Source organism: Cicer arietinum, chromosome 6, assembly GCF_000331145.2.
Source record: "Cicer arietinum cultivar CDC Frontier isolate Library 1 chromosome 6, Cicar.CDCFrontier_v2.0, whole genome shotgun sequence".
Lineage (NCBI taxonomy): Eukaryota > Viridiplantae > Streptophyta > Magnoliopsida > Fabales > Fabaceae > Cicer > Cicer arietinum.
The window spans coordinates 67028263-67040890 of NC_021165.2; the positions used below are offsets into that span (position 1 = coordinate 67028263).

The 12628-nt window shown below is 31.5% G+C and overlaps 1 protein-coding gene across 5 annotated transcripts in view; it reads right to left on the reverse strand.

The window, feature by feature from the left end:
* LOC101502262 (inner membrane protein PPF-1, chloroplastic) overlaps window positions 1-5589 on the reverse strand; it is an 8234-nt gene extending 2645 nt beyond the window's left edge. For 4 of the 5 annotated variants that reach the window (XM_073370069.1, XM_073370068.1, XM_073370070.1 and 1 more), the window contains exons 1-11: window positions 5170-5589; window positions 4361-4471; window positions 4104-4178; window positions 3929-3989; window positions 3687-3760; window positions 3490-3594; window positions 1899-2006; window positions 1724-1827; window positions 1125-1274; window positions 934-1048; window positions 1-70 (exon numbers count right to left, since the gene is read on the reverse strand). In XM_073370069.1, coding sequence (XP_073226170.1) covers window positions 1-70; window positions 934-1048; window positions 1125-1274; window positions 1724-1827; window positions 1899-2006; window positions 3490-3594; window positions 3687-3760; window positions 3929-3989; window positions 4104-4178; window positions 4361-4471; window positions 5170-5478 — 1282 coding nt within the window. In that variant the 5' untranslated portion in view covers window positions 5479-5589. Of the gene's footprint in view, window positions 793-933; window positions 1049-1124; window positions 1275-1723; window positions 1828-1898; window positions 2007-3489; window positions 3595-3686; window positions 3761-3928; window positions 3990-4103; window positions 4179-4360; window positions 4472-5169 lie in introns of all 5 variants that reach the window. The other variant, XM_073370071.1, reaches the window with a different exon arrangement.
* Between the last annotated feature and the right edge of the window lie 7039 nt (window positions 5590-12628).

Sequence of the window (12628 nt, forward strand, 5' to 3'; positions counted from 1 at the left end):
TTTCCCTAGAATAACTTTGAACCTCTTGGCTAATGTTAGAAGCATATGCCTCTTCTGTAACTTCTTGTTCCTGTATAAAGTTGGTTTAGCTTGGGTTTTTTGGTAGAAGAATGAAAATCTCAAACACCAATTGTTTTTTTTTTTGGAATAAATCTCAAACACCAATCTTAAAATATATTAAAATGACAGTAATTTAAAAAATAAAATAAGAACAGCTGTTCAACATCTTGTCTATGTCGTGGGAATATCAGGAAGAGGATGGTCAGATGGTTATGAAGGAAAGAAACATAAAGAAGGAAGAGGGTGGAAGAAAGAATCAGGAAACAAGTGGCTTGGGACAGAACCAGGCCTTTTGAATTTCCCGAGAAACTTGAAATTTCTTGCTCAGATAGAGAAGCAAACAGTTGCCTCTGCTAGTTATATACTGATAACAGTAGCAGATTTTAAGCAAATAATACAATGCTTCAGATTTTATTGCTCTAGTTTCATAGCACATTTTTAGTAGTAAAGCAAGACAATGAAGCACTCCTTTCAATATGTAAGTTATGGGAAACATATCCCATGTCTAAAAAGGTAGCCATATCTATCTCCGCTGATTGGTTATTAACAATTGAAATATTTCTGATATTAATTAATTCATAATTTAAACTACACCATATTGGTAAGTATCATCGTGGCTAGGCCTTGAAGATGAAAAAAATAAACATGTAGTACTAGACCGAAGTTGATTGAAAAAAATTTAGAATTTGATGGAGACCAGCTCTTACAGGCTTAACTCCCCTTTTCCTGCTCCTACATCATTGGTTGTCACTTTGTAAAAATATGAATGCGCATACAAAAAATCTAGGATTTAAATTATTTTCTTCTCTCGCAAAAGGACATCTCTATTGTATACAATTTGTGCCCATGAAACTTTAGAAGTTGAATATATACCTTGTCGTTTTCTACATCTGGGCCATCATCAGAAACAGAAGCCAGAGGCTGAACTTCCTCCACTGGCAGTGCCTTGCTTAACTTTTTCTTCTCCTCTTCTTTTAATTGCGTAAACCTGTGAATCACCAGTTGTTCATAAGTCTAAGAGGGATTGAATACCGAGGCTGCAACTTGTACCATAAAACACTGACCTTTCACCAACCCTTTCTGGTTTAGAAGCTGATCTTTTAGCTCGTCCTGCAGTAATAATTCCACCAGCATTTTCATTAACAGCAGGTGTTGCACCTCCTAATTTCCGCAGCCATATTTGTTGAGCTGTGCTCAGGACATTGTTTGTAAACCTAGCAAAAGGTATAGAAAATCAATCAGCAATGAAATTGTTTCTTTATCTCAGCACACAAGCAATGTTGACATTGCTGTCTCCCAAATTTAAGCAAAAATAAATTAAAATTATTCATGAAAAAGTATTGACTTGACGAGCATGATATTCCTATGGAAAGAAGTATCTATGCTCTTGTGCATATGACATCTGTATGTTTGTGTTGCAATATTAGACAGACATATAAAGGAAATGGTTTCTGAAACAAAGAGTTGTATGGAATATAGATACAATAAGTTGAGTTTCTGACCAAATTTGTTCTGTTTATAATCGAATAGTAGATAAACACAATTGTAATCGATAATAAATAACATAAAGAATGTACGAAGTTATGACAAAAATATGAAAATAAAAAAATAAGAACTTAATAACTAGAAAGGAGTCCGTTGATATATTTTGTAATATACTAACCAGTAAATTGTTAGTCCTGATGGCACAGATAGTGAGAAATAGCCAATCATGAGAGGGAGAAACTTGAAAATAAGAAGTGTATTCTTTTGAGAAGGATCATTTGTCTGTCAAAAAAAGTAAATTAGGTATGCCTTGTTAAAAAAGATTGAAAGAGAAGGATGACCGACATGCTCACCTGAGGTGGTTTCATGATTTCCATTGAAACGTACTGAGAAACAATAAGAAGAATGGGTAAAACAAGATATGCTGCAGTGTCATTCCAACCCAAAGGTGGATGGCCATCCTGCACAACAGATGTTTGTTATTGATATTGTATAACTACCATAAAAGCATAAAATCAATGTACAAAGCTCTTCGCCTATTTCCTCTTGATAAATGACAGCAGTAAGAAAGCATTCCATCTAAACCATTGCCATTATTACTCCATTTTGTGCATTCTTTCAAGTTATCATGATTTATAGACTACAGAGCATTAAATTATGACTTATGAACAAAAAATGCTATTATCCATACAAATAGAAAGAAGGAATTGAAATCTAATACCCCCAACCACCACCAAGAAAAGGTAGAAGAAATTTTGTTTCTTGTAAAATGAAAAAAAGTGAGAAAAGAGTGTCAATCGAAGAGAAGAAATACTGAAGTTATCAAAGCATAATGTTGTTTTCCAAGTTCCTAGGTAGTCAAACATTTACCAATACACTCAATCTACCACGACTAATAAACATTGAGCTCCATAAACCTATAAAGAAAATAATTATTAATTAATGTAGTAATGTGCATTCTAACAAGTAAAATGATTTACTAGGGAAGTGTTTAGAAGAGCTTATTTAGGCTTATCTTATGCTATAAACACTTGTGCAAGTGCTTAGATAACTTACTAAAATACCTTATGGTATGCTCAGAAGTTGTTTGACAACTTATTTTCATAAGCTCCATATATAGGCTATAGAGAACTTAATTTCGTAATGTAATAGCTCATAAAGAACTTAAGCGTAATTAACTTGCATTTCCTCTTCAATAGTAGAAATACTTATCGCTTAAAATGATGAGTGCTTACAGAATAAATGTATAATTAAGCAGTTCAAACAAAGGCTCTCTAAATCTATCTTGGTATTATTTACTAGATTCCTTATGCCTTTATGAAAACTTATGTAGAAGTTAAACATATTTGATCATAACTTGAATTAATAGATACTAAACCATATGTCATAATACTGAAATCTAAGAAATTTGGCTGCTTCAATAGTTCATCAGGGATAAATTAGAAAAGGAAGTTAGCAACTGTTGTGGTGAACAGACTATACCCCCCAAAGATGCTAAATTCCTACCTACTACAAGAATTTGCACCACCAAATGTACTGCATGTTATATACAATTTTAGTTGACCATAACTTGCATCCATGCTGAATAAGCCACGTCTCATATTTACTGACATATAAGACTAACTGGGACAATAGTCCATATGCATAACTTGGAAAATGAAACTTGCACATGTTGTCACGACCAGAGCCCAAAAAAATGCTAAATTACTAACTATGACAAGAAATTTTATCACCAACTGTACTGTATTGACATATACAACATAGATTTTTATGGTTTCAAGAACCACGACTGGGAATAAGTTCCAAAGAAAATGACTGTCAAGAGTAAATAGTGTGATGTCTGAAAATCCTAGTGTCACAGACAGACTCAAAGTATAAGGGAAAAACAATAGTCAAATGCAAATTATTATTATTTCACTTGTGAGCAAAGGATAGGTTTCTTACCACAAACGGAAAAAGCCAAGAAATTCCGGATCCACTTTGTCTAGCAGCAATGGAAGTGGGACCACCCAGGGAAGGGATCCATAAGAAACCTTCTGTTAACAGTCCCTTCAAATTTTTTTTTTTTATAATTAGCAAAATTCACGTGTATAATTCGTCCATCAAAATCTCAAATTATATTAGTTTATTCCATGAATTACCTCATTTGCCACATTAGATAAAGCTTGGTATAGACCAATCCAGACTGGAATTGTAGCCAAAGTTGGTAAACAACCTATACAAAATGATGAAATAGTCTTATATAAGCAAGTGATGAAATAGTCCTATACAAAATGATTATGCAAGTGTTTTTGCATCATATTATAACATGTCAAAGCCTTATTATACAGAACTAGTGTTGAGAAGAAGAAAATGATAAGGCAGCAGTAAAACAAAAATATACCTGCCAATGGGTTAACTCCAGCCTGCGTATATAGCCTTGAAGTCTCAAGTTGTATTCTTTCCTTGAAATGGGGGCAAGGGAATAAGTATTTAGAAACAATTTTAAGGAACAAAGTCAATATTAACTTACGATTAAACTGGGTTCTTAATAAGTAATAAATAACAACGCCCCTCACCTGATTACCGGCATATCTTTCTTGAATGGCCTTAATTTTAGGTTGAAGGTTTTGCATAGCTAGTGTTGATTCAACCTACATGTATTAAATAAAGTCAGGACTTCATTTGGTAAGTGGTATATAGTATGTGTTGAATTTCATACAACTGAAAGAAAATTCCATTTATGGTTTGTTCCTAATGTTTCGAACAGAGAGGTTATCACAATTTAAAAGTTTCAGTAAATTTGTCTCTAGAAATTGCTGTAATTTGCACTAACCTGTTGCTTTGTCAAGGGAAGTGTAGCGGCCTTAACAATAAGAGTGAGCAATATGATAGCAAATCCATATGAGTAAGGCACATGTACGGCAGTCAAACCATCTTTTAACACCTGAATACAAAATAAAAATAGTGACATAAGATCTGAAACGTACGTAAGGAGTGACAACAAGCAAAAGATTTCCTATTAGAAAATGCAATCCTCCAAAATGTTTATTACAGAAACGTGGAGCGTTTGTTAGGGTAGCTTTATTAGTTTATTTTCCTTGCTAATGGCTATTTTACATAATAACGGCTACAGTCAACAAAGGGGCATCGGCATCGTAACCTAAAAACTAGAAAACCATTTGAAATAAATAGCATTACTCTTTCCTTTTCCAAGTATATCTCTCCATATAACATAAAAGCACCAAGTGTTTAACTTGTTTAATTGAATGAGCAGCAGAAAACTTAACAAAAATGTTTGGATAAAAGGTTTAATGAAGTGCTTATAACATAAGCCTTTATCATATAAGTACTTGTATAAGCCATTTTTATAACAAAATATGAGCTTATGGAAATAAGTCAAAAATAGCTTATGGTTTCATTAGTTGTTCCTATAAGCTCTTCCAGAAAGTCTCACAAATACTTGTGCTGATAAATAAATTCAAATAAGTCAAGCTAAATAGCTGATTAGTAACTAACATAAAACACTTTCGCTCACCCCTACAACATATCATTTTCTCAAGATAAGAAATAGCCTAGAATTTAACAAACTCAACATCATTCTCACTTAAAGTTCGTTTAAAATCAACGAAGAGTGAAGATTACCTTGAGAACAAACTCCATACCATCGGAGATGAAGCCGAACCAACCTCCGTTCTTCTGCACAGAAGCATCAGCGGAATTCGCAGCATCCGCCGCAACAGTAGCGTCGGCGAGCGTGTAAAGAAGACCTTCAGCCCTTGAAACGATTCCGGCAAAGTCAACGGAATGACTTATGGATTGAATTGGGGGAAGTTGGTGGAAGCTGAAGTGAACCTTTGTGACTAGCCTAGTGCGATGAGGTGAGAAATTGCGGTGAAGTGAAGGAAGCGGCGTGGCGATGAACGATGGAGATGAAATGAGTGTCTTCGCCATGGATGAGAAGCTTCGTGCACGAGAGACGCTTCTCACTAGTCAGGCTTCAGCTTCAGCTTCTGTCGTCACAGAATAGAGATGAGAGGATATATTTTTTCCGAATTATTATTATCCAAATCCATTCTATTTTTGCACGGCAGAGACAATGTGCACGATATGGCTTGTGGCAGATTTTCAGCCATCGACTAAGTGACACGTCATTAGATTATTTAGATTATTTATTACCGGTTCTATTGTTATTGCAAATTTATTAATTTTTACCAGAAATGACAAAATTACCCAATCTATCCCTTCAAATGGACTAACTCTAAAGAACCAACCCAGAAAGTTTGACAAATATGGCTTTCAGATTAAATTTGAAAATTGCTCATCTCCAATGGTTGCCTATAAGACAATAAGAAGTCCAATATCAGAAGTGCAACATACGTGTGAAATGTTTGGATGATCACAAATATGTATATAGATATAGAATGATTAATAAGTCTGAAACTAAAATCTATGAAATTTATTGGTCTCATTCTAAATCATTCAAGTTGTTTAACACTTTTCCAACAATGTTGTTGATGGACTCGACTTATAAAATAAATCAGTATGAAATGTCATTGTTTGAGATCGTTGGTGTGACTTCAACAGGAGGATAATCAGTATGAAATCCAATTGTTTGAGATTGTTGGTGTGACATTCAATTGAGCTTGTTTTTCTCAAGTTTGAAAACGAGGATAATTTCACTTGAGTTTTAGAGATGTGTCGTAATTTGTTGAAGTTTGGAGATAAGATTCCCAAGATGATTGTGACTAATAGAGATATTGCATTGATGAATGATTTGCAAAGATTTTTCTAACTTTTACTACTTTACTGTGTCGGTATCATATTTCAAGAAATGTGAGAGCTAGATGCAAGTTGGACGTGAAGATAAAAGTTGTGAAACCTCTAGGTGCAAATGCGAAACAAGTCAAAGTGACATAATTATGGAACAATAGTGAGATCTTGGTAGGGGTATTTTTACATAAATTAATTATCAGATGCATGAATCGGGTAAATTATGAACCAATTCATAGGATCCAGTGAGAGGTTTTTTGGAGGGTTTTGGCAGACTACTGTGGGATAAACCACTCTCATTAAATTTTGAGTCTAAGTTATAAGAAAGCTTTCTAGCTCGATCTTGCAATAGACTGATCCAGTAATGGACCAGTCCTATTAAACTCAAATAGTCTGCATAAGTTTGTGTTTGATAATATATTTAAATTTAAGGAAATTTAGATTCACTTCCCATGACTTCTTCTTAAAAAATACAAACATCCCTCTAATTTTTAACTATACACTAACCTTCTATATTTTTCCATGTCAAACACCTCCCTTCAAACTTAACATTGTTTTTTTTTTTAATGACACTACTTTCACGTTACATTTCTGATCTTTTTTTCTTCCAGTGTTATGTCTCTTGTTGCGTTGAAAGTTTTACTTTAAGTCATAGAATCTAAATTAAAAAAAAAAAATTAGCTTTTCAATTTTAAACTTTGATTAGATTTGGAGTTTGAAACTGGATTTTAAATTTCTTTTATTTTCTTTTTAAAAGATAAATTTTTATATTCAAAAGGAAAATTATCAAAACATATATCATTAAAAAAAAGTAGTAGACACAACAAGTAACTTAAATGAGAGTTGTTTTAGTATTTTAATCGTCTCATACTCAACTTCCTCTTGATATTAAGCTTCAAATAAGGAATCACATATAGTTTTATTTATTTATTTTTCCTACAAAGATTAATATTCAATTATTCATTTGGGTGATTCGTCATTCTAGTTTTTCCTTTGATCATTTTAGGAATTGGCGACACTCTACCACAAATTAATCCTTCTTATGACATATGCAAACATCATTCATAAAGAGTTTTTCATATTGTTCTTGATTCCTCTGAAGCAAAGGGAAGCTTGTCCTTGGATAGACATACCCAAATCTTTACTATGGATGCTGATGGTTGGTTTGATACAGACATTTAATGCAATAATGGAATTTTTTCGGGAAGGCCAGAAATCATAACTATTGACATTCACGTATAAAAAGAAAGACAAATTAGATGGAGCTATATAAAGTGCCCATAGAAAACACTTTCATGCATAACATTTATAATTTAATGAAGGGAAATAGAATGAAGAGATTAAAGTGAGGCAACAAAAAAATAAAAATAAAATAGTTAATTCTGATGGTTTGGTCTTTGTGATAAAAGACAAATATTGATTCCTCAAATATAATTTTTTTCTCTGTAGATGCTCAATAAATTAAAATGTAGTTATTACTTTAAACAATAACATCATCCTCTCACCTTATATTTTTAAGGTGAACATAAAAAAGAAATATAGCATAGTCAAAACATATGAACTATCAATTCAAGAATAATAAGCACTAACAAAATTACATTATTGTCCTAATTAACTTTTTTATTGGATCATTAATAGGGAAGAAGAAAGTAATTAATACTTAAAACTGGAAGAAAAAAAACTGCAGCAAAACTGCAAAAAGATATGCAATTAAACAAATTGAAAAAAACTAAAAATGAAGTATAAAACTGTAAAAAAAAAAAATTCTGTAAGTGAACATAATTGTTCTGTAAAGTCGAAATACTAGCTGATGCATTAAAGCAACAATAATGTGAATTAACGCGAACAATCAGTAAATATTCAAATACATCGAATAAAATTAAATTTTGAGGAGTTTTCGTTTTTTTATCGATTTGGATGTGAACACTCTATTTGACAACCATAAATATAAAAAATTATGAGATATATATTTGTCACTTATATATAACAACACATGATAAATATTTGTCATTGATATAAAAAAAATGTGAGATACATATTTATAACTAATGCAAAAAAGTACATGACAAATATTTTGTCATTCGTACGTAAAAATCATCAGACAAATATTTGTCATTGATAGATATTAAAAAAACACAAGACAAATATTTATCATTGATAAATATAAGACTTAATTGCAGTTTTGGTTGGTCCTCCTATTTTAGTTGGATAACGAAAATAGTTCCCTCCATTTTATTTTTCTCTTGAGAGATAAGTACCGACATCCATTCATTCCCACTACCAATTGAACCATAGACGATTTTGCTTCGTTTATGGTTCTTGTTGTGCATTGGTTGTGGTTCGTTTCTTCTTCCTCAATTTTGTATTTTTTGAGGAAAAAAAAATGTTTTCCCGTTCATATTCAGTTACAAGCAACAATTCTCATTTGAGAATTAGAAGGAAATAATGTTTATGTGGACTTAAATCTCCTTTGTGTACTTCTTGAACCACTGAAAATTTAGGCTGAAGATTTCATGGTTGGGGTTTTTAAAAGACAACTATTTGTCAATATTTTGGAAAAACATTTCGTCAAGATTCTTGATTTTTTTTGCTCTATTGTTTTAAGATTATGAAAAATCATTGAATGAAGATTCAATCCTTTTTTTTTTTTGCTATGTAGTTTTAGTTACAAGGTAAAAAAAGCTTACAATTTATTTGATTGGTTTGATTAGCCAATGACAAAACAAGCAAAATAAATTATTTTCTCTCTCTTATGAAAAGGTTGATTGATGAGTTCAAGAAGAAAGACAATGTGACAAAGAAGTATAATGAACTGAAGTTGAAGATGAAACTAATTGAGGGTTTTCTGGTACTTTCATGGCTATTGATCATTGTTCTTTTGCTTATTGTAATGTTGAAGTAATTAAAAGGATTGGATTAAAGATAATATTTAATGATGCAATTTAGGGTGTTGTCTACTGATGTGGTTTTTCTAATGGTGTGATTTAGGGTTTAATAGTTATACTATAATATAGTGTTTAGGGTTTAAATTGTAATTTCATTGTGTAATTATGTAAAGTGTAATGTAATTGCATAATATAGTGTTTATGGTTTAAATTGTAATGTCATTGTGTAATGTAATTGCATAATATAGTGTTTAGGGTTTAAATTGTAATGCAATGGTCTAATCAAATCAAATGTGAATGAATAAGGTTGTTATTGTGAAATCAAATTGGTGTCATTGTCTATTTTTGCATCTTAATAATTCAGTTTGGTATCATTCTATTAATGCAATTTGATAAAACAAATTTGCACTAGTTTGATATCATTCAAGATATAATGTAGTTGTCTAATATTAATGCACTTTGCTCAAACAAGCAAAACAAAATAAACAGAACTTATAGTTTCATGTTATAGCATTTGTGTAGAGTTAATTGTTTCTTCTGTATAAACAAATAATTTCATGCAACCAAATTTTACTACAACTAGAATTTCACATTTCAACTAGAACAAAATAAGCATAACTTATGTTACACCCAGAAAAACCATTACAAACAAAGACATTACCAAATACAGTTTTGGTTCAAAAAAGAGGTCATACATACTATTACATTACAAAATAAAATCCTCAAGTCTCGTTCCATCATTACACATTCATAATAATCAAAATACATTTCACAAATTTGGTTCCATTAATTGATTTGTGAATCTTTAGTTTGTGGAGCTTGTGAACCCTAAGATAAAATAGTTGGTGTTTCTCCCTCATCTCCTCCAACGCTTGTTGTCTTTGCTTCACACATGTTTTTTACTTGGAGGTCACATTGCGTATCAGTGCGAAATGCAGACTTAGTGCACATAGAATGTGGGAGTTGCATCATGTTTTTCCAAGCATCTTAGTTTTTTGCATTGCTTTCTTTCCAATCATGGGCCACCATAGCCCTTGTTACCAACCAAACAAGTTCTTTCATTTATCCTCTAGGATACTTTTTTTCTCCCACTTTTCATATAAGTGTTTAACATATAATGTGTTCTGCATGAGCCCTAATGTTGGCAATAACAAGTACCAGCCCCTAAAATCAATTCATAAAAAGTCGTTACATATAAATCAATTCACAAAAAAATTAAATAAATCGACAAATATAAAAAATATTCATAAATGAGGGTATACGTACTTTTTGCTGATATGAAATGAATGCATATTGCCAATACTGAACATTGTTGACGTCATTTAATAAAATATCCATAAACCATTGTCACAAGTCTCTTGTTTCCGCATATACAATTGCATATGCAATGGGAATCATCTGATTATTCCCATATTTACCTACTACAACGATTGACTGGCCACCATATTCTCTCTTCAAGAAACAAGCATCTAACTCAATTAAAGGCATGCATGCATTAGCAAACGCAACCTTACAAGCCTCCAAACTTACATATATTTTCTCTAAAACTGATCCAACATCAAACATACTACACTTAATAATAATAATTGTAGAGTTTGGATTTGATCTCCTCAGTTGATCAACATATTCTCTCAAGTGTGCATATTGCTCCCTTCAAACACATTGAATCATTTTTATGACTCTTACTTTGGCTCTATATGCTTGGTATATAGATAACTTTGCACCCTATTTATCAAGTGCCTCAACAATCAATTCATTGGGTTTCATTTCAGATGTATGTATCAACATAGGAATGAAATTCTTGGCAAGTCATTCAGTCTTAGCTTGTTGGTTTTTTGTCGTCCTATGATGTATAATCATTTGTGAAACTCACTAATTGACAATATTTGTTTGAAGTTCTCTTACTAATCCTCATGTGAAATAGAAATTCTAGCTCACACCTAACAATCATTATCTATCTCCATCATTCTTGTTGAAATACAAGTTTTTCTCAGTCTCCGTCGCAAAGTTTTTAATAGCATTCTTAATCATCGCTTTTGTATTGAATTTCATGTCTACCTTAAACCTTACTTCATCACTATTTTTAGGTTGGTTAAAGTTAGAAAATTTCCTGACATCCTTTTCATCAACATCGCTTCCTGGTGGATTATCCAAATAATCAGAATTCACATAATTTTCTTCAAAATTAGTTGCAGAACTAGGCCCTGGGTTTGCGAGTCTTTCAAATGAATTTTCATTTCTTACAATGTTAAGAAATATCTTAGTTGGTATTTCATAAAACCAGTCAGAATCTTCACCCTCATGGAACTCACCCATATCACCATCTTCATCATTTGAATTAACAACATAATCCTCGTCTTCTTCACTTGCATAATCCTCACCAGCTCCCTGTTCATAATTCTCATATCTTCACTCACATAATTCTCATCAGCTCCTTGTTTAGCTTCAACATGAACTGGTTCATATTCCGCTTAAGCTAATTCATGTTGACCACATTACTGAAAAGGCATAACTATAAAATAAAAAATAGAGTTTAATAATCTTAGCACTAAAATTTAGACAAATTTTTTGAATATAAAGTTTAATACTGTTAACAACAAAGCAAAACGAAAAAGAAAAACGAAAAAGAAAAGAAAAATAAAATATTACTAATACATAAACAGAGACATATTGATCTCAATGTTTAAATATAGGCAATAACAAATACATAAACCCTAAAATCACAAACCTAACACATAACTTTGTATCTTCTTTCGTTGATGAAGATAGATTGAAAGCGAAATCAGCTATATATTTACTCGCCATTAGAAAGAAAATCAAAAACATAATTTTATGAGAAAAGATCCAAAATAACATGATGAATGAGAAATTGAATGAAGAGGATAAGAAACAAGATGAATCGTGAAGAGGAGAAGAACACGATGGAATTGAATTAGGACTAGGGTTTCTGAACTCATCTTCTTGAGTTCTCAAGGGATTAAGGATTAAAATCGTCCTTTTTTATGTTTTTTTTTATATAATTAAATGATGTAATAAAATAAGAAATGTGTTTTAAAAATTTGAAATAATAATAAAATGTAATTAATCTACATGAAATTGTCCAAATCATTTGATTTTTTGATACATCATTAAAAAATGTCATTTCATCAAGTTTTAAACCAAAATTCTATTTGGAGACCAAAATTAAGGAAAAATAAAATAGAAATACTATTTTCGTAATGCAGTTAAAATAAATGGACTAAAATTGCAACTAAACTTAAATATAAAAATTAAAAAAATTCTTAAGATATATATAATTTAGGTTTAAATATGTCTTTGGTCTCTGCAAATATATCACTTTTTTATTTTAGTTCTTATAAGTTTTTTTGTTTAAATTTAGTCCTTGTAAAATTAGAGATGATCGACTTTGGTCTCCAACGTCAAATCAATGTTACAAAAAAAGAGCG